This window comes from Elaeis guineensis, chromosome 4, assembly GCF_000442705.2.
Source record: "Elaeis guineensis isolate ETL-2024a chromosome 4, EG11, whole genome shotgun sequence".
Classification (NCBI taxonomy): domain Eukaryota; kingdom Viridiplantae; phylum Streptophyta; class Magnoliopsida; order Arecales; family Arecaceae; genus Elaeis; species Elaeis guineensis.
In genome coordinates, this window is record NC_025996.2 from 29,153,631 (window position 1) to 29,173,617 (window position 19,987).

The 19,987-nt window shown below is 36.1% G+C and overlaps 1 protein-coding gene across 6 annotated transcripts; it reads right to left on the reverse strand.

Annotated features, from left to right (window-relative positions):
- Positions 1-485: 485 nt before the first annotated feature.
- On the reverse strand, positions 486-19,094 carry LOC105043148 (3'-5' exonuclease). 6 transcript variants are annotated; one of them, XM_029263997.2, is made up of 8 exons: positions 18,756-19,083; positions 5,946-6,125; positions 4,686-4,816; positions 4,405-4,566; positions 2,089-2,199; positions 1,771-1,938; positions 1,595-1,671; positions 493-875 (listed from the first exon to the last, which is right to left on the reverse strand). In XM_029263997.2, exons 1-6 carry the CDS (start codon positions 19,039-19,041, stop codon positions 1,867-1,869), a joined length of 942 nt encoding a protein of 313 aa, XP_029119830.1. In that variant the 5' UTR covers positions 19,042-19,083; the 3' UTR covers positions 493-875; positions 1,595-1,671; positions 1,771-1,866. The 6 variants fall into 6 exon arrangements, with proteins under 6 accessions (XP_019705351.1, XP_029119830.1, XP_019705350.1 ...); XM_019849791.3 differs by having other exon boundaries at positions 495-855; positions 1,595-1,692; positions 18,756-19,082; XM_010920567.4 differs by having other exon boundaries at positions 496-875; positions 1,595-1,692; positions 18,756-19,082.
- Positions 19,095-19,987: the final 893 nt, after the last annotated feature.

Genomic DNA, 19,987 nt, shown 5'->3' on the forward strand with positions numbered 1-19,987 from the left:
AGAAGGACAATGAGCTTGTCTCTGATATCACTTGCCGAGCTTTTAATCCAAAAACTTAAGCTGTTGAGTGGAGGATTGACTAGGTCAATAAACCCATGCAGCACCTTTCTTATTAATTAACATAGGACTATGACACGGAAGTCAAGCCAATACATCAGACACAGCAATTGGTGGCCTTTTGGATGTGCGAAATTTTTATACACCGCCTACGGTGTAAAAAATCTGATGTTAAGCAAACCATTTCGTCTAATTAGATCACGTAGCCATCATTTTTCAATGTATATTTAATATCCATAATTTTATTTTTTTGTTTAAAATTTTGAACAACGAAAATATTTTTTTTTTGAAAAATTATGACATCCTGTCCCGATATTATGACATCCTACGTTGAAATTATAACTTTTTATATAAAATGACAAAATTTTAGTAAGAATATTTTCGTTATTGAAAAATTTATATAAAATTTTTTAATGACAAAAATATCCTTCCCTCTATGACATCATGTGAAAAAATTATGATATCTTGTGCAAGAAATCATAATTTTAACCTAAGATGTCATAATATCGATACAGAATGTTATAATTTTTCAAAAAAAAAAATATTTTCATCATTCAAAATTTTAAATGAAAAATAAAATTACAAACACTAAATGCATGTTGAAAAATATGGCTACATGACCCCGGGCGGTGTACAAAAAATTTCTCTTTGGATGCTAGGACTAGCGACAGGGCTTTTATTCATGGTTTGAGGCGTGGTGATCTTAAAGCGCTGACAGCAGGTGTGTTGAGAGGTCCATCTCGGACTTACTTGCCTCCCCCTTCTATCTATCTTGGAGGTCTGACATCCCATCTAGGCCTGGTCTCGCGAACCATAGGCTTTGCCAAAAGAAGAGAGCCATTATTCACAAACACTGAAGCAATAATGGTTATGATAGAAAGGAAGGGCATTTCAGGAATAATAGAGCTATTAGATTATCGCAGGATGATCACATGAAACCTAATACATAGTGCTTTCTAAAAGTAAAACAGTAGGATCATATTGACATCAAAAATAGTTTTAAGGGGCTAATTGAAAATTTAAACTTTTTGAGCCAAAATGTTTCTCAAGTAATGTTCAAGGGACCTTGCTGTATTTTACCCTTTTTTTAGTTACTTATAAGAACCTCAGAACAAGAGTTGGTGTCAACGCCACCCAGAGGGTTGTGTAAGATATATAGACAAACACGAAGACCAAATTGTTATGGTATTAGTTTCTCAAAAAAAAATTGTTCTGGTATGAAGACAAAATTGTCTGCATTTATCCAGTGTGAAGACTAATTGTGAGATGCTATAAGGTCTCCACTGCTGATATAGAACCAACAGTACCTTACTGCACTGAAATTCCTTCAATCGTTGTGTACTATGACCATGTTAACCACCCATAAATGCATATCAGGCTCGATCTCATATTTTAAGCAGCAAAATTTGGAAAAATATATGTTTCATTCAGCTTAATCCATTCCCAAGCAAAATGGAACATGCGATTGGCAAAAAAAACTCAGAATAGATTTAAACGAACAATAATTTAAAGTACAAAAAGCAACAGACAGGTTCACCTGCAAAACAAGTTGCTCTTTGCATACATGGATTCTACCTCCATCCAAAGCAATCCAGTTTCCAGCCATTCTTTATGCTTTTTCATGTGAAGAGTACCCTAGCAAAGATGTTGAACTAATTATTTATCAAACAATGTAGACATTATATATAAAAGAACATAAAGTGTATCACTGACCTGATCCAGATATCATCATGGAAAAAGAATGGTGATAACCCATTGGATCAGTGGTTACCAAGTGAAAAGATTATTCTATATAGAGGGATGCTTTACTCATGAAACAGCATGGCTTGTTTGCTTCACGTCTTCTGCTTCAGCTGTTGCATCCGGGAAGCCCTTCAGAACCTGGTCAAGCAAACAACTGTACTTAGCTTAGAAAGTTATACATATGCGGGAAAACAAGAAACAATAGAGATAAATAGATGTGGGGGGCGGGAGAGAGAGAGAGAGAGAGAGAGAGAGAGAGAGAGAGAGATCGTTAAAGTTTGTTTGTACCTGATACAAATACCAACATGCAAAAGCATCAGTGGCAGCATACTGGAGTTGCTCTGTTGACAACACATTAGTTTCCCAATTTCCCAGTCTTATTTTTCGAGGCTTCTCCAACTGCAGTAGCACACAAGAAATAGCAGCTATGAATAGTACAATATAAATGCAGATAAAAGCATCAAAATGGTACCTATATAATTTGCATGTCTGTGAGTGGCACATGCATGTGGTGTGCGCAATGGATGTAGAGTATGCATGGTTATTATTTTGCCAGTGCAAAATTAGAATTATGGGAGTTGTCAGAAGCACTTATATGGGGAATCAAAGGTTATGATGCCTGAAAAATTTGAAAAGCTGAAGATTGTTGTCGTGCCCAAGTGATCCATGAAACCGATCGATTAAAGAGGACATTTATTATAAAGAGATTTTATAGTGCCAATGGAGCATAGCACTGATAATTTTTATTCAACAAGCTCCACACTTTTGACTCCTTCAGTTCAATAGTTCATTATCAAGTAGCGCACCCACATTTAAATGCTGACATCAAGTTTCATAGAACATCTTGCTTATATTGAAGTAGGGAGCTAAGGGCTTGCTAACAAGATTGTCCTTTAAATAGTTCTGAAGCACAATCATCAGTGACTCTGTGAAGAAAAACTTGGGAATGTGTCCTAAAATCTATTTGCATTGGTGCTCTAATTAATTCTAATTTGACAGCTAAGCCTTTATGATAATTGCTTACCCACGATAGAAATAAAATCAATTTTGCTATTTTAAGCATTTGCCTTGCTCTACACTCACTGATACAATATCTATGATATATCAACTAGTATTACTTGGCTGGCATAGACTGATATGCCGAAGTGTAAAATAATATATGCCGGGATGCCACCTCATTTAATATCAGTATTACAATTCTTTCCCCTAAAAGGACCAGGATTGGTTAAGGACTATGACTCTCAGTGCTCATGGCATATGAGGCCTCTGCTGCCTCATGAAGGGGAAGAGTCTTGAAGTGGCACCTGATAGTTTGAGGGATCTCCCAGACTAGGCATTGGAATCTCCAGCGGCACCACCATGCCACATCCAAAAGGCAAAAGGTTTTCTCATGCTGCTAACTTCCAGGGCTAATTCCTGCGATGCCTCCGACCTGTAAATGTTACAGGCATCTACTTCATCCATATCATCTTAGACCAAGAAACAGGGTCTTTTTCCTAAAGAGAGTGGCAAACATCAAAAGAAACCAATCACTGTAAAGATAATTGACATCTTGATTCTCTTCTGTATTGACCAACCACCAAGATAGATATGATATCCAAGATCAGAAACCTTGGCCTTGACCCAACATGATTCATTTGTGCATCAAGCCTATGTATGTTCTTCAAAATAAGCCTCTCTAAGCATTTCTATCCTCAAATATTAAGCATCATCACATAGTCCACCGCAAAAATTTAGCCACGTGGCTTATGTCTGTAAGGTCATACATAGCATCATTATCCCTGGGGTAGCTAGAATGCAGAACAGGCTTATTATTTTATTCCAAAGGAACAAGACTACTGTAACTGCAATCATACTCAAGAACCTTCTATTTAAAAGCAATTTAAGTTTGGCTATTTTTGCCATGGGTTGAAATTCCAACTGACATGTAATATTCTAGATCTTTGGCCATCCAAATATGAAATTTTGTTTCCTCACATTGATAAAACTACTACATATCCAAATTTTAGATATTGTGTTTTGTTGTTAATTTGATAATATGTGTATAAAATGAAACAACTGTCTCTTTTCCTTCATTTAAACCCCCAGTTAGCAAGTGAGGGTGAACTTCATACCACTATTGTATATGCTGGCATATTTTTTTAATCTACATTGCTATGTTTTCCCCATTTTTTCCTATTCCAACAATGGAAAATCAGAATTTAAGTTTCATCGAATTTTGACAAACCAGTCGACAGTCATGAATGACAACCAATGGCAAAAATGTTCAGCTTATAGACAAGCATTGGAGATGATTTGATAAGATAAAGATTTACAAAATACTTAAAAGTTGCTTGCCATTAGTGACCATGTACCTAACAGATACTAAAATACATTTATAGCTCCTTTCTGTTGTTACCCAATCTCTTATAACAATTATTTGATATTTGAATTTAGCTTACTATATCTGTTTGCACATCTGCCATCTCTATGTTATCTAGCCAAATGTTATTAGGGCATGTAGGATTTAATCACAATAAGACACATACGAATTGGTCATAGCACATGTGCTTGCATGCTTGAGGACTTAAGCTACTAAATTTAACAACTAAGTTGATCGTAGACCTGTTTGCATGTAACCGTTTCAGTCAAAGAACTAAGACCCCACTTCTTAGGAGCTCCACCAATCTTGAGGTTAGCAAGGCTTGACAAATCCTCCACAGGTTCTACACACACATTATAATCCTTTGAAATCTTCGAGGCATCGTTGGCTACACCAATTCCTACCTTCATGTAATTACAAAACATTGTCAATGAAGGAGAACATATATGGACATCCTCAAGGAAAAGAACTTACCGATTTACAAAGAAATGAAATAGCTAATAGTTCAAAATAGACTGCCTACCTTGACAGATGAATTATCCTTCAAAAGGGACTTCAAAATGGAAGGAATTCCAGAATGAATGATGTGCATTACATAACAGTGAGAGTTGTCCATGCATATCTGCATCACTGCAGCTTTCCTTGGAGATGCTCCTGCAGATTCCAGACCAGTAGCAAACAAGTATTTCTATGTGTGTGAACAGATACAACAAGGAGCATCTAAACTGAAAACATATATCATTAAACATGATCTAAAACCTCTAAAATGACTAGAAATCAAAAATCAAATGTTCTGAAGAATTATTATGTGTGAAACAAGCATGGTTTAAAGGCAATTGTTAATGATTTCAGAGGCTTCGGTTATGTACACCAACATATAATAGGAATTCAAAAAAGAGGATTGTTTCATGGCTATTCCTCCAATGACCATTATATAAGGGGGAATGAGTCTTTATTTCTCATTTTTTAACCAATTAAAATTAATCTTTGTAAAAATAAAATATCCATGTAAGTACAGAAAATTATAAATTTTACTCTGTCATGACGATATAATCAAACAAACCTGCTATTTGTCCATCATTTCCCATCATATCTGCTAATAGTGGTGGTTGACCATTATTGTATTTCCAAAAAATCTAGTCTAGGGCTGAACTAGGAAAATGATGGCTGCCTTTTCTGCTAAAACATTAAATAACTGTTTTGGATGGGCCGTTTTTAAGCATATTGGTGGTGTTGAAATTGGCATCAAGTGGTTCTAAATAGACATGATACAGTATTTTAATTTATAGTTTAGAAGCAACCAAATTTGTTGAATTTGGCTTATATATGTTTTAAGATTTTAGGTTAACATCCGATAGTTCAGTTTCTCAATTATATGGCCTACAATATGTTGTTACAGCATAGTCTATTTACAAAATTTCTTGTTCACTTGACGAAGAATTAAAAGTCCTCCAAAACATATGATTTTATTTAGGTGTTTTTAATATCATAATTCATGGTTCTCTGCAGATCTTTAATCTGAAAGGCTGTGCAAAATTTTGCACCACTAAAGTTGAGGCTTCAGTCATATCCTAAGGATACTGGCTCAAATATCTACTCACATATGATCTTGTCTGAATAATTATGACACAGCAGCACACCTTCTATGAGTATTTAGTATGCATAAAATTGAGCAGGCAGCACATAAAGGTTTTACTCAAAATCATCCAAAGTGCAACCTAAAAGGAAGAAAATAGACTAAACAGCTGAAGCCACCACTTATATTTTTAGCCAAGGAACCAACCTCTTTTGAACACAGGTCTCCACTCGATATCAAATCCAAGAGAGACTTGATCAGAATTATGCTTCATGGCATCAATTTTATCCAAAATCTCCTTAGTAGCTAGCTCTACTTCAGAAGCTGTCCTACTATACATAATCTGTCCCCGAAAAATCATGGCTGGGTATTTCAGTTTGAAATTTTCTGCAACCAGGAAGACATTGAACAGTCAAATGATCAACTATTGGTTACAACAATGTCAAACACTGCACAAACAAAGGATTATTTAAACTATTTGGATAAAAAAAGTGATGTTAAGATGTTTCTGCTATTCCAAATCTTATTAGACCACTAAGATTGCAAGAGCAGCTCTCCCACCAACAATGCCTTAATATCCACACAGTAGTGAATCATTTTAATAAACACAGTAAACAGGTAAAAGTGTCTAATATATCCTTTAAATGTAGCATTATCCTAGCGCCAAAGAGCTGTTGGAAGAAAATTATTATTAAATTTCAACAGAAAATTGGATAACATTGATATATCCTATGAGTTTTGAGATGATCAGCACCAATTCCATAACATAAATAAAGTCAAATAGACTTTGTTTGAAAAAAATAAGAATAGAGAAGATCCAATAGCAAACTTTTATGATCAAATCCTCATCATTATTCAAAATAATCCCTTGAAGTTCAGGATGCCTTCCATTATATCAATACCATGGCCTCAGTCAATTTTCTTTTAGACTCTAATAAGCTGTGTGCTGTTCTCCAACTGAAAGTATCCGTAAGTAAGAAGGATGGAAAACAAGACTCTTCTCTCAGTTGCAGTGGGCTGGGATCAGCGAGATCTGTTATCAATAGGCACCAAACATATCAATCTGGTGTTTTTGAGCTACTACAGCATTTGTTCATACTCACATAAATATTCTGGTTGGACTTCCCATGGTGGAGGGGAATGTAGTAATCTGTTGGGAAGGAGACTCATCCGAAGGCAGAGTTCTCAGGCTACAACCCAAATGAGATTTTTGATACCAAAGTTGTGGGTGTAGCAACAAAAGAACAGAATGTGCAATGGATACAGTAAGAAACAAAGAACATGAAACATCTACATTATTCAGCTTAGGTGCAGTAACATGTTAAAGGCTAGTCTTACATGGTAGAAAAGTAACAACTGTTAGGAAATGTATCCTAAAGCCAATCGTATGGTCGATTGTGCTCCTTTTTGTAATATGTATATGAATCGTTTAATCATTGAATAAAAGTTATTTTGGCATCTTTTATCACAAAGTTACATCTTCCTGGTTAGAATTCTTATGTTGTGATGAAGTCCTTAGAACTATAAAGTAATCGATAAAGGAGGATTTATCGTATAGTTCTTAAATATATTCGCAACCAAATGATACGTCATTAAAGGATGATGATGTTTATCGAGTGAAAATCATTGTATGCCATATAGGTTGGTTGTCCTCTTAACCAAGGAAAGTGGAGACACTGATATGACATATAGGTAAGATGTAGGAGTACATCGTCACTGAACAAATGACTCACTTGTTGAGCGCTCTACTGTCAAGAGCAGCTCGCGAAGCGTACGGACATATGTGTCCCTCAGATCTGAGATCACCATAGTGACTTCCAAGCAACTCATTATGCTTTGGTGCCGGACTATCTGCATTTCTAATGCAGTAACGGAAGGCCACTGGGTACAATCAAGTACTTGCGAAGTCTGTGTGTGGATCAAAATGAAATTGATCTCTCAGGATTATAGAAGCTGATGCATCACTGTATTTCAATTTAGTAAAATTTTGACCAGGATAATCGGATTTGAAAGGTTGGAATACAATAAGGATGATCCATCAAGGTTGACAGTTTAACCCTAGACTGTCTTAGAGCATTTAGGATCAAAGGGATGAATTATGCAATAACCATATGCATAGGTTTTTGAATATTGCCTTGTAATTATTCAACCTATCCGGACATCGGGAACCATTGCTAGATGATAACTTCGACTAATACAGAAAATGATTTCTGTGCTACCGACTTAGTGCTCGAACTTACGAAGTCATGCACAAAGTCAAGCGACGTAGGAAAGAATTGACCTAAGTTTATATGTTTAATTTAAAAGTAATATGACTTGATTGAACAAATAGATTAATTTGATTGAGTATTAAGTTATAGATCATACGAGATTAAATAGTTGATTATGTCTGGCTAGCATTAGACATGAGGTTCAGATTCAATTCCGTGGATGAACAAAATTTGATCATGATCCAAGGAGTCTATGAAAGATTGAATTTAAGTGCTAATTAATTTTAGATTAGATCTGATTTAATTGGACTTAATTGGGTTGAAATTCTAAGTTAGACTTGATTCTAAATCCTAAACAGTTTGAGATTGACAGCCTATTCGAAATTGGTACGAATCAGATTCGAATTATATCCGAATTGATCCATATTTAGATTGGGTCCTTAGAGTCCACTTTTACAGGGACTCTCTCTCCTCATGATCGATCAAGAGGTGGTGAGGTGCTGCATGGTGCCGCCCTACACTTGGGTGTAGGCGTGGGTGCATGAGGATGCCTAGTTAGGCGCTAATCTTTTTTTCTTTAGGACTCCTTTGATAAGTTATGGATTAATTCAAAGCCTGTTTGAATTAGAAATCTTAGTCTTACGGGTCATGGAGAATCATCTATAAATAAGGAGGACCTCTAACTATCATAGCATAATAATTAGATTGTGTGCTAAGGTGAGAAAGAGAGAGAGAAGAGGCGTGAAGGAGTAGGAGTCAACCTTGCTCTCGACGTGTTCCCCCTTTGGGCGTCCCTCTTCTCTAAGGCGTGAAGGCTCTTTAGGCGTCCCCTCTTGCTGGTGTGAGGCATCACATCAGAGGTTCTCTCCCCTCCCTTGTTGCCTTGTGAAAGTGCATCAATTCAAGGCTTCATCCCACTGTCCTGCGAAGTTTGGCATGCACGCGAAGTAAAAGGTTTGTGGATTCAGATCTACGCGAGGCTTTGGATTCAGAATCTTTGAAGATTTGATCTCTATTCTGCTGCGTATCAAGTAAAGATCTAATTTTTATTAAGTTGCTATAGAAAATTTTTAGATGCTCCCTGACAATCCATCCTCAGAAATGGATTTCTTTCCCTTCAATTGATATCAGAGCCAAACTTTGATATATGAATGCATAACTGATTTTTTTTGATTGATTTACATAGAGTATGTGATTAGAATTTTATGTTAGACATTAAATTAGTTTTAGATCCGTTTAAATAAAATTTATGATCTGATTTTGATTAGATTACATGATCCTAATCAATGGTTGGTTAAAGCTTGTTATAAATCTGTTAGAACAGAATTTTATTATTGCAGATTTTTGTTGGAATAACGTCTTTTAAAATCTGTTTTAAATTAGTTTTAACAGAATTTTTTTGTTGTTATTTCGGTTTGAAAATTAGACTTATTTCAGATCTGAATTGAATTTATTTTGACAGATTTTCAAATCTGATTTCTATCAAAAATCTACACAACGTTAAAACAGAGCTAACCAAAAATTTAATCTTTATGTGTTCATATGTGCATCTAATTATTTTTTTATATAATTTTGGATATGAATTTAATATTTTGTAATCTGTATAAATTAAGTTTTAGATCTAATATAATATATATATATGATGTATTAAATCTGATTAGATTAGATGAAAAACATGATTGATATGATCAATGTCATATTCATGCTTGTTTTTGTTTTGACAAATTACATGTAGTTGTGATTTTATTTAAAATTGGATTTCAGATCTTAGTAATCTAGTACTCGGATTGATGAGATCACCAGACCATCCGATTATAAGAGGAAGGGATTCAAGTTTCTCTCTTACCCATTCGATGGATTCTCTTATGACATGTAGGGGTGTCATTGTGATCCTGTTTCATGAAGAAGAACAGTGAATAGATTTTTACGAATTATTTTTATTATAAATAAGTTTAGATTAGATCTAAAACGATTTATAATTCATTACAATAAGATAAATTCAAATATAAAAATTATTTAAAAATCTGAATAACATGTTACATTAGATATAATTGGAAGTGATCTAAAAGTAGCCATGATACGTGTGATGTATATATAAAATTTAGATCATACTTATGTATATTTAATTGATAAACATTGATATAAAAATTAATTTTCATAATATGAAACATATGGTATGCTTCACTTGAAATTCTAGTAGAATAGTTCTACAAACTGAAACACATATTTTACACATTTAATTTGAAATTAAATTTTAAAGCGATCTAGATTTGAAAATTAAAAATTTTTAAAACGCCACATAAATCAATGGACAATGGGTTAGCATGAATCGGGTCCTCCTATTGGGTTAAACTTATGGTTAGAAACATATATGGACTAAATAGAGAAATTGGTTAAATCTAATCAAGAGCTGAATTAGATTAGATCGAAAATTCTCTAAATCAACCTCAATAGTTGAAGTTTGATCAAGTCTATATTTTTTATCTTACTAAATGGACCATGATCATGGCTCATGGTTGAGCCCGAATCTTGTGATGGATCTAATCGAAACTAATTAATCAATTGGTATCTAAGGTAAGTTTGGCAGTTTTGATCGGTGGTCATTAATTGGAAGTTATTCATCTAGATGGCGTTTATGGCGAATTAATGGCATATCCCTCCCATCGATCTCACTTATCTGGCCAATATGATAGATTATGTTTTGATTAGATCACTAATCGATTTGAACTGACCCATGCCATTAAGATAAATCAGTATGACTGATTTAGATGTCTTTAGATCAACTTGTATAAAGTTCTCTTCATGATTTAGTGAAGTCAGTGGAAGGATTTATTACTTGCAGGTCAATTTCTTCTCTTATTCTCAAATAATTAAATCAAATTCTCTAAATTATTAGGTCTTTAAAATGATATAGTTATGGGGATAACTAGTTCATAACCTTCCATTAAGGTGTATGATAATGAGTCCAATATTATAAATAGGCATTGGAGGCGTCACACGGCTGATGTCTATTGGGTATTAAAATTATCATTCATTATATGACCATCTTGTTATGTCCTTCAGATCAATACTCAAGTTGGCCGAGCCACACTCGGATCTGGATATTTATTTATTAGATGCACTTGGTGTAGTCATGTTAATGGTTGGACCTAACCAGGATTTTCAGTGGAGGTGCCACATGCCTGCTGAAAAGATGTCTGGGACAAAATCTAATTGCTAGAAGTTGTTTAGAGAAACAATTAGTTATGAACCTATTCCATGGATGCACTAGGGTTGGCCGAGCCACACTCGGATCCGAATGCAGTCTGTGTAGATTCTAGTATCTGCTAAGGAATTAATGTAATTCCTCGAATTGGAGGTAGGGGCTACCAATTCGTATAAAATAGTGAAAAAATCTTTAGACTAAAGTCCAAGTCTTTAGGATTGAAATAATTCATATACTAATAGGTTTATGTTTCTTCTTTTTCAGCTATGGCCAACACACTACGCTCCGTTTGCTGTTGAACAGCGACAAGCTTATCGGACCCAACTTCGATAGCTGGTATCAGAAGTTGAAGAACGTCTTGGAGAACGAGAGAAACCTATACGTGCTTACGGATCTACCATCTGAAGAATCTGCTGTCAATGCACCCCGTGCTGTGAGAGACTTATTTAAAGTGGCTCAGTGACCGCACGACGGTGCGTTGCATTATAAGGGCAATTATGAACGACGAACTTAATCATAAGTTCGAGGATACGAAATCAGAGGATATGATTCAAATGTTGAATGAGTCCTTCGACACCTCTGAGGATGCGGAGAGACATAAAACTTTCTGCACTGTGTTCAATGTCCGTATGCGAGAGGGGACGTCAGTCATTGATCATGTATTGTACATGATTGAATAGATTGAACACTTACGCAAATTTGACTTTCCGTTACATGAACAGTTGGGCAAGGATGCTATCTTGAACTCGCTATCGAAATCCTACTTTCCTTCTTGAGTCATTATAGAATGACCAAGCCTGCAGTGAACTATCATGGTTTGCTTGGATTGCTACAGACATTCGAGAAGGACCATCAGCTCCAGAAGGAGCCGGTGCATGTAGTGAGAGGTTCGTCTGCAGGTCGTCGTTCCTCTAAGAGAGAAAAGAAGAAGAAGATGTAGAAAAATCATGCCGCCGATCCCAAGTCAAAGCAGAACAAAAAGTCGAAAGTCGACAAGAGCCAAGCAGAATACTTTTTTTGTAAGAAGCTGGATCATTGAAAAAGAAATTATCCGGCATATATAGCTTCTCTTGACCCAAATAGGCCAAAGAATAAGAAAAACAAATAATCAGTTGCTTTACAAGGTACTTATATGATAACTTCTTGTAATTTTTCTATTTGTGATACTACTACCTGGGTATTGGATACCGAAAGTTCAATTAATATTTGCAATTCATTGCAGAGACTGCAGGTCAGCAGAAAATTTAAAGAAGAGCGATTCCTGAATGTTGGAGATGGAAGCTTTATTCCAGTTTTAGCTTTAAAAACTATGTAGCTTGTTTTTGAGTCTCATAGTATCATGTTAGATGAGTGTTATTATTGTCTTTCCTTTTTGATAAATGTCATCTCTGTGAGTCTTTTGGCCAAACTTGATTTTAAGTTTCTAATAAAGGATGATTTTTATGATATCATTGTGAATGATACTACAATTATACATAGACAATTAAGATATGGCATATATATATTATCACAACCTGTTGGTGTAATGTACACATCGAACAAACGTCCTAGGATAGATAATGTCAGCAATTCCTACCTTTGGCATTGTAGGCTAGATCATGTAAACAAGAATAGGATAGATAGATTAATCAAGAAGGGTATCTTTGAAATTAATGATTGTGAATCATTACCGACTTGTGAATCTTGTCTACTTGGTAAAATATCAAGTCACCTTTTAAAGGAAAAAGTGAACGAGCCAATGATGTTCTACATCTTAATACATAATGATGTGTGTGGACCTATGAACATAGACGCCAGAAGAAGATACTATTACTTCATTACATTTACAGACGATCTATCGAGATATGGATATATCTACCTTATGAAGCACAAATCAAAATAATTTAAAATGTTCAAACGATTTCGTAATGAAGTAGAAAAATAGACTGAAAAGAGTATTAAAATTCTTCGGTCTGATCGAGGAGGTGAATACATCACCAGTGATTTTCTGATATATCTAGAGGAGAATGGGATTCTCTCATAGTGGACCCCTCTTGGAATACCACAATATAATGGGATGTCTGAAAGGAGGAATCAAACCTTGTTAGACATGGTTCGATCCATGATGGAGTTTGCAAATCTGTCCATCTCCTTTTGGGGATATGCTCTTGAAACTGCCTGTTATATTCTTAATAAGATTTTGAGTAAGTTTGTCGATAAAACTCCATATGAGATATGGACGAGATATAGATTGGTGCTCTCACACCTTAGGATTTGAGGGTGTCCAGCTTATGTCAAGCATTTAAAGACAGATAAGCTTGGACCAAAGTTCGATAAATACTTGTTCATAGGGTACCTAAAAGAAACTAAAGAATACTACTTCTATCTCGCTGAAGAACAAAAGGTATTCGTTAGCAATAAGATAATCTTTTTGAAAAAGGAGTTCCTTAAAGAAGGAACTAATACCAGCAAAATTGAACTTGGTGAAGTTCAAGAGGTAGAGAAACGATACACACAGAATCGGATTTGATTGGAGAATCGAATTTGGAGCCTGTAGAGGCACCATTAAGGAGATCCGGTAGAATACCGCATCAACCGGATAGATAATACAACTTTCAGAAGTGGCTTGAAGCCATAAAATTCGAGATGGAGTCCATAAAGATCAATAGTGTATGGACACTAGTTGATCCGCCCGAAGGGATAAAATACATAAGGTGCAAGTGGATTTTCAAAGTGGAGACCTATAAAGTCCGTCTAGTTGTCAAGGATTACCGTCAATATTATGGTATTGGCTATGACGAGACGTTCTCACCTGTGGCAATGCTCAAGTCCATCCGGATTATGCTTGCAATAGCAGGATACTTAGATTATGAGATCTGACAAATAGATGTCAAAACAGCTTTCCTTAATGGAGAGTTGAAAGAAGAGGTGTATATGATACAACCTGAAGGGTTCACATCCACAGAAGAATTTAAGATGTGCAAACTAAATAGGTCCATCTATAAACTTAAGTAGGCATCTAGGAGTTGGAACATGCGTTTTGATAAGGTGATCAAAATGTATGGCTTCGTTAGGAACGGAGAAGAGCCTTGTGTCTATAAATGGACTAATGATTTTGTAGTCATCTTCCTTGTACTGTATATAGATGACATACTGCTAATAGAAAATGACATCCCAACTTTGCAGAGTGTAAAGTTGTGGCTCTTGTCACAATTCTCTATGAAAAATTTGAAAGAAGCATCCTACATCTTAGAGATAAGATCTATAGAGATAGATCTAGAAGGTTGCTTGGATTGTCCCCATCCATATACATCGATACCATATTGAAACGATTCAATATGAAAAATTCCAAGAAAGACTATCTTCCGATAGGCCATGAGATTACTCGCTCTAAGAAGGATTGACCGATAATCCTTCAGGAGAGAGAGCATATGAGTAGAATCACATATGCTTCGGCAGTGGGATCTATCATATACGTCATGACGTGTACGAGACTAGATGTAGCCTATTCACTATAGATAGTAAGTAGGTATCAGTTTGATTTGGATGAAAATCATTGAAAAGTTATGAAGACAATCCTTAAGTATTTGAAAAATACTAGGACTAATGGCTAATCTATAAGGATACTGACTTGAAATTTGTGGGATATACTGATTCCAGTTTTCAGTCAGACCATGATGACAGCAGAAGCATATCGAACTATGTATTTACCTTAAATGGAGAAGCAATATGCTAGAAGAGTTCCAAACAACATACTGTGGCCGATTCTGCATGCGAAGCAGAATATATTGCTGCATCTGATGCTGTAAAGGAGATAGTGTGATTGCGAAAATTCATCATCAAGTTTGAAGTTACACTCTCTGTTGATGGCCCTATTCTGCTGTACTACACAGCACTGGAGCCATAACTCAAACGAAAGAACCAAAGTTACACCAGTGTACCAAGCATATTTTGCGTTGCTATCACCTTGTATATAAGATCATGAATCGAGATGACGTCGAGCTTCAGAAGATCGACGGAAAGAAAAACATAGCCGACCCCTTTACTAAAGCTCTCGGAATCAAAGAGTTCGATGATCATAAGTGGAAGATAAGTATAAGGTACTACCCTGATTGACTTTAGTTTAAGTGGAAGTTGTTAGGAAATGTACCTTAAAATCAATCATAAGGATGATTGTGCTCCTTTTTGTAATATGTATATGAATCGTTTAATCATTGAATAAAAGTTATTTTGACATCTTTCATCACAAAATTACATCTTTCTTGTTAGAACTTTTATATTGTGATAAAATCTTTAGAACTATCATATAGTTCTTAAATATGTTCGCGACCAAATGATACATCATTGAAGAACGATGATGTTTATCGAGTGAAAGTCATTGTGTGTCATATAGGTTGATTGTCCTCTTAACCAAGGAGTGTGGAGACACTGATATGATATACAGATGAGATATAGAAGTACATCGTTACTGAACAAGTGACTCACTTGCTGAGCGCTCTGCTGTCAAGAGCAGCTCGCGAAGCGTATGGGCATAAGTGTCCCTCAGACCTGAGATCACCATAGTGACTTGCAAGCAACTCATTGTGCTTTGATGCCAGACTATCTGTATTTCTAATGCAGTAATGGAAGACCACTGGGTACAGTCAAGTACTTGCGAAGTCTGTGTGTGGATCAAGATGGAATTGACCTCTCTAAATTATAGGAGCTGATGCATCACTGTATTTCAATTTAGTAAAATCTTAACCAAAGTAATCCATGTTATGGATTTGAAAGGTTGGAATACAATAAGGATGATCCATCAGGGTTGACAGTTTAACCCTAGACCGTCCTAGAACATTCAGGGTCAAAGAGATGAAATATGCGATAACCATATGCATAGGTTCTTGAATATTGTCTTGTAATTATTCGACCTATCCAAACGTCGGAAACCATTGCTAGATGATAATTTCGATTAATACAGAAAACAATTTCTGTGCTATCGACTTAGTATTCGAACTTATGGAGTCATGCATAAAGTCAAGCGACGTAGGAAAGAATTGACCTAAGTCTATATGTTTAATTTGAAAGTACATGACTTGATTGAACAAATAGATTAACTTGATTGAGAATTAAGTTATGGGTCATACGAGATTAAACAGTTGACTATATCTAGCTAGCACTAGACATGAGGTTTAGGTTCAATTTCGGGGATGAACAAAATTTGATCATGATCCAAGGAGTCTATGAGAGCTTAGATTTAAATGCTAATTAATTTCAAATTAGATCTGATTTAAATGAACTTAATTGGGTTGAAATTCCAAGTTAGACTTGGTTCTAAATCCTAAACAGTTTGAGATTGACAGCCTATTCGAAATTGATACAAATCATGTTCGAACTGGATTCGAATTGACCCATATTTGGATTGGATCCTTAGAGTTCACTTTTACTGGGACTCTCTCTCCTCATGATCGACCAAGAGGTAGTGGGGTGTTGCATGGTGCCGCCCCACACTTGGGTGTAGGCATGGGTGCATGAGGACGCCTAGTTAGGCGTCAATCTTCTTTCCTTTAAGACTCCTTTGATAAGTTATGGATTAATTCAAAGCCTGTTTGAATTAGAAATTCTAGTCTTATGAGTCATGGAGAATCATCTATAAATAGGGAGGATCTCTAACTATCATAGCATAATAATTAGATTGTATGCTAAGATGAGAAAGAGAGAGAGGAGGCGTGAAGGAGTAGGCGTCACCCTTGCTCTTGATGTGTTCCCTCTTTGGGTGTCCCTCTTCTCCAAGGCGTGAAGGCTCTTTGGACATCCCCTCTTACTGGTGTGAGGCATCACATCAGAGGTTCTCTTCCCTTCCTTGTTGTCTTGTGAAAGTATATCAATCCAAAGCTTCATCCCGCTTTTCTGCGAAATTTGGGGTGCACACGAATTAGAGGATTTGTGGATTCAAACCTACGCGAGGCTTTGGATTCAGAATTTTTAAAGATTTGATCCCTCTTCCGCTATGTATCAGATAAAGATCTAATTTTTATTAAGTTGTTATAGAAAATTTTTAGATGCTCCCCGACAATCCGTCCTCAAAAACGGATTTCTTTCCTTTCAACAAGTAGTTTCTACCTGAATCCTTGATTTTTGGATGGATGGCCAGCAGACTCATGGTAAGCAGGCTATGTTAAATTGTAGGTTGTAGGGACTATTCTTTAGATTTATGGACCATGGTAGTGTGGTATCATAACTATTCCTTATACAATGATACCATTTGTTGGTTGAGCAAGAACAAGGATACTTTAGATTTCATATTGCTCATTATAAGACACTGCATGGGCTCCAACAAGCACAAGCTGGCCATCCCAAAGCACACCAACATGCCAGGTGTTGAGAAAGCTTATATACATCAATTACTCTTATAACAGGATTGCAGCTAGAAGGGGGTGTAATTTCACAACAATTTGAGATCTTTATGAATAAGCCTTGGAGAAAGGAATAAACTATTGTCCATCATGTTTGTGCCAATCAGCGATAAATACAGTATGTATGTTTAGCATACAATATCAACATTTGGCACACTGCAGAATGGACAAGAACATGACACTAGTGAAGAATACATGAAAAGTTCACAAGGTGCACCAAGAAAAGCCTACTATCTTCTCATCTAAACTGCTTTGAGTTGGTTTCAACCAAGGTTGAAATATCAAGCATTGAACCCATATCAGCGAAGGGTAGGTAAGGCAAGTCCTGTCAGCTGTATCGACGAATGGTGCCAACTGATATGCTTTGATGCGGCCACTATGCCCTTGGTATGGTTTACTTTGGCTTCATTTAAGTGCCCGAGTCATAATTTTTAACGGGTCCTCAATTGTTTTTATAATTTTTATTGCATGTTTATATCATAACATCACACAGGCTGGAATTAAAGATGCATCTACAAGATATGCATACTAAAATTAATAACTTCAACCGGACTTTAGTTCGCCAATAAGATTCCAGTTGGAGTAACCCTCAAGGGATGGGGTGCGAGTAAGGGTAGAATTATGGGGATTAGCCCCTTCTATCTCCAAAACTATATAAGCAAATGGTGCACAAAAAGCTTTAAACACATTAGAAACCCCATTTCAAACAATATCAAGTGCTGCTGCTTGGTTCGGTCTTGTAGTCAGACATGATACAGGTCATTTGAAGGCTGATCCACCTAACTTGGACCTGATTTGGGCAGTGTTCGCATGATCTGGGCAGTGTTTGATCAGCCCCTCCCTTTACCAGCAACTGGCCGGTAACTTATAGCGGTAGGCACGTTCTGAACATCATACAAGGAACATTGACTCTTCCATGTCCCATTCTAGGTCAGATTAAACTCACTTGTTGCGAACAATTTTTTTTTTTAAAAAAACATACATTAAGCTGTTACTTGAATACAACAGAAAATTTACCACAAACTTGCAAATCATGGAATGATAAAGGATGCCCAACAACGAGATTCGGCACATGATTTAATACTGGCAACGGCATTATGATTCCTCCAACTCCAAAAATCCAACTTTTATCCAAATTCTTAGTCAATGATTTACTATAGATCCTCAGATCGTAATCGCATTCAAATGATCAAAAGAGAGAAGAAATGGCAAGGGTTTGGTCTCCTACCTCGGCAAGGACGGGAAGCGAGATTCCAAAGCCCATTTCTAGGAGAAGGCGGCATCCCGTCGGCGGCGCGGTGTCTTAACGGGACGGCCGTGGTACTCCCCCAATCGGGCAAACGGCGACCCTTGGATCGCTGATCGGCGGCGTCGGTGTCCTGGGCCTCGAGCTTGGAGAGCCGCCGCTTGGCGGAAGCGGAGGCGTAGGCCGCCTCGATAGCTCGGAGCTCCTCCTCGGCGACGGCGTCCCAATAGAAAAAGGGATTAGAAGAGGATTCTTCCTCAGATCCCATCCCCTCTTCTTCTGGGCGGAAGGAAGGGGAAATTTGTTTTCCGCCTTTTAAATGTATGAAGGGGCGCAATAAAGTTTATCGGTTTAATTAATCGAAAAGTATTTTGAAGAAATATTTAATTTTCAAAGACCTATTATCAGAATGAATTTTGTACTTAAAATTCACTTAGCTATCAATTTTCAAGAATATCAGATTTATTGCTTTGCAAAATCATTTCCATAATTGGATCCACGAACAAAATTGTCTAGAGATCCCTAAACATGGACCGTCCAATGCAAAATAAATAAATAAACAACAAATCCAATCTTTTCATGCAAAATTAATAATTAAGTGGGAATTATGCAAAATCTACATTACGAAAGACCTCGTGTTTTTCACGGGATAAAAAGTCAAAAAACAATGTTTTTCAGTGGTTAACTGATTCTAACATTCATAGTTTCATTATATGGTACAAGTGACATTTCCTTTATTGTTATCTCTATTATTTATTATATAAAAAGCTAATTTTTAATTTTTCTATTTTAAATAATTACTGATTGTTAGAGACTCAATGAGTTTTGGAGAAAAATAAATTGGGACGCTCTCAAGCTTTAGCAAGAAATGCTTAGGTCCCAAAATTTTTAAAAATTTCAATTAGATCCCTAAAGTTAATTTAAGGATCCATTAAAATTTTGATCCAATTTGTTCTTCCCTCGTTCTAAAGCGCAATTTCTGTGGATTTTGTTCATGGAGTCCTCCAATTTGATTTCTGGAGGGTGTGGAGCAGACAAAACGATGAGGCTTGTTGAATCTCCTAGCAGGCAGGGTAAGCAGAGAGCATGATGCGGAACAAAGAGATTGTTTTGTTTTTATAAATAATCATTATGGACAGCCTTCCACCGGCTAATTAAATTTTTTTAAAAATTTTAAATAACCATTTCTTGTTGAAATTTGAGGAGAAAAATAC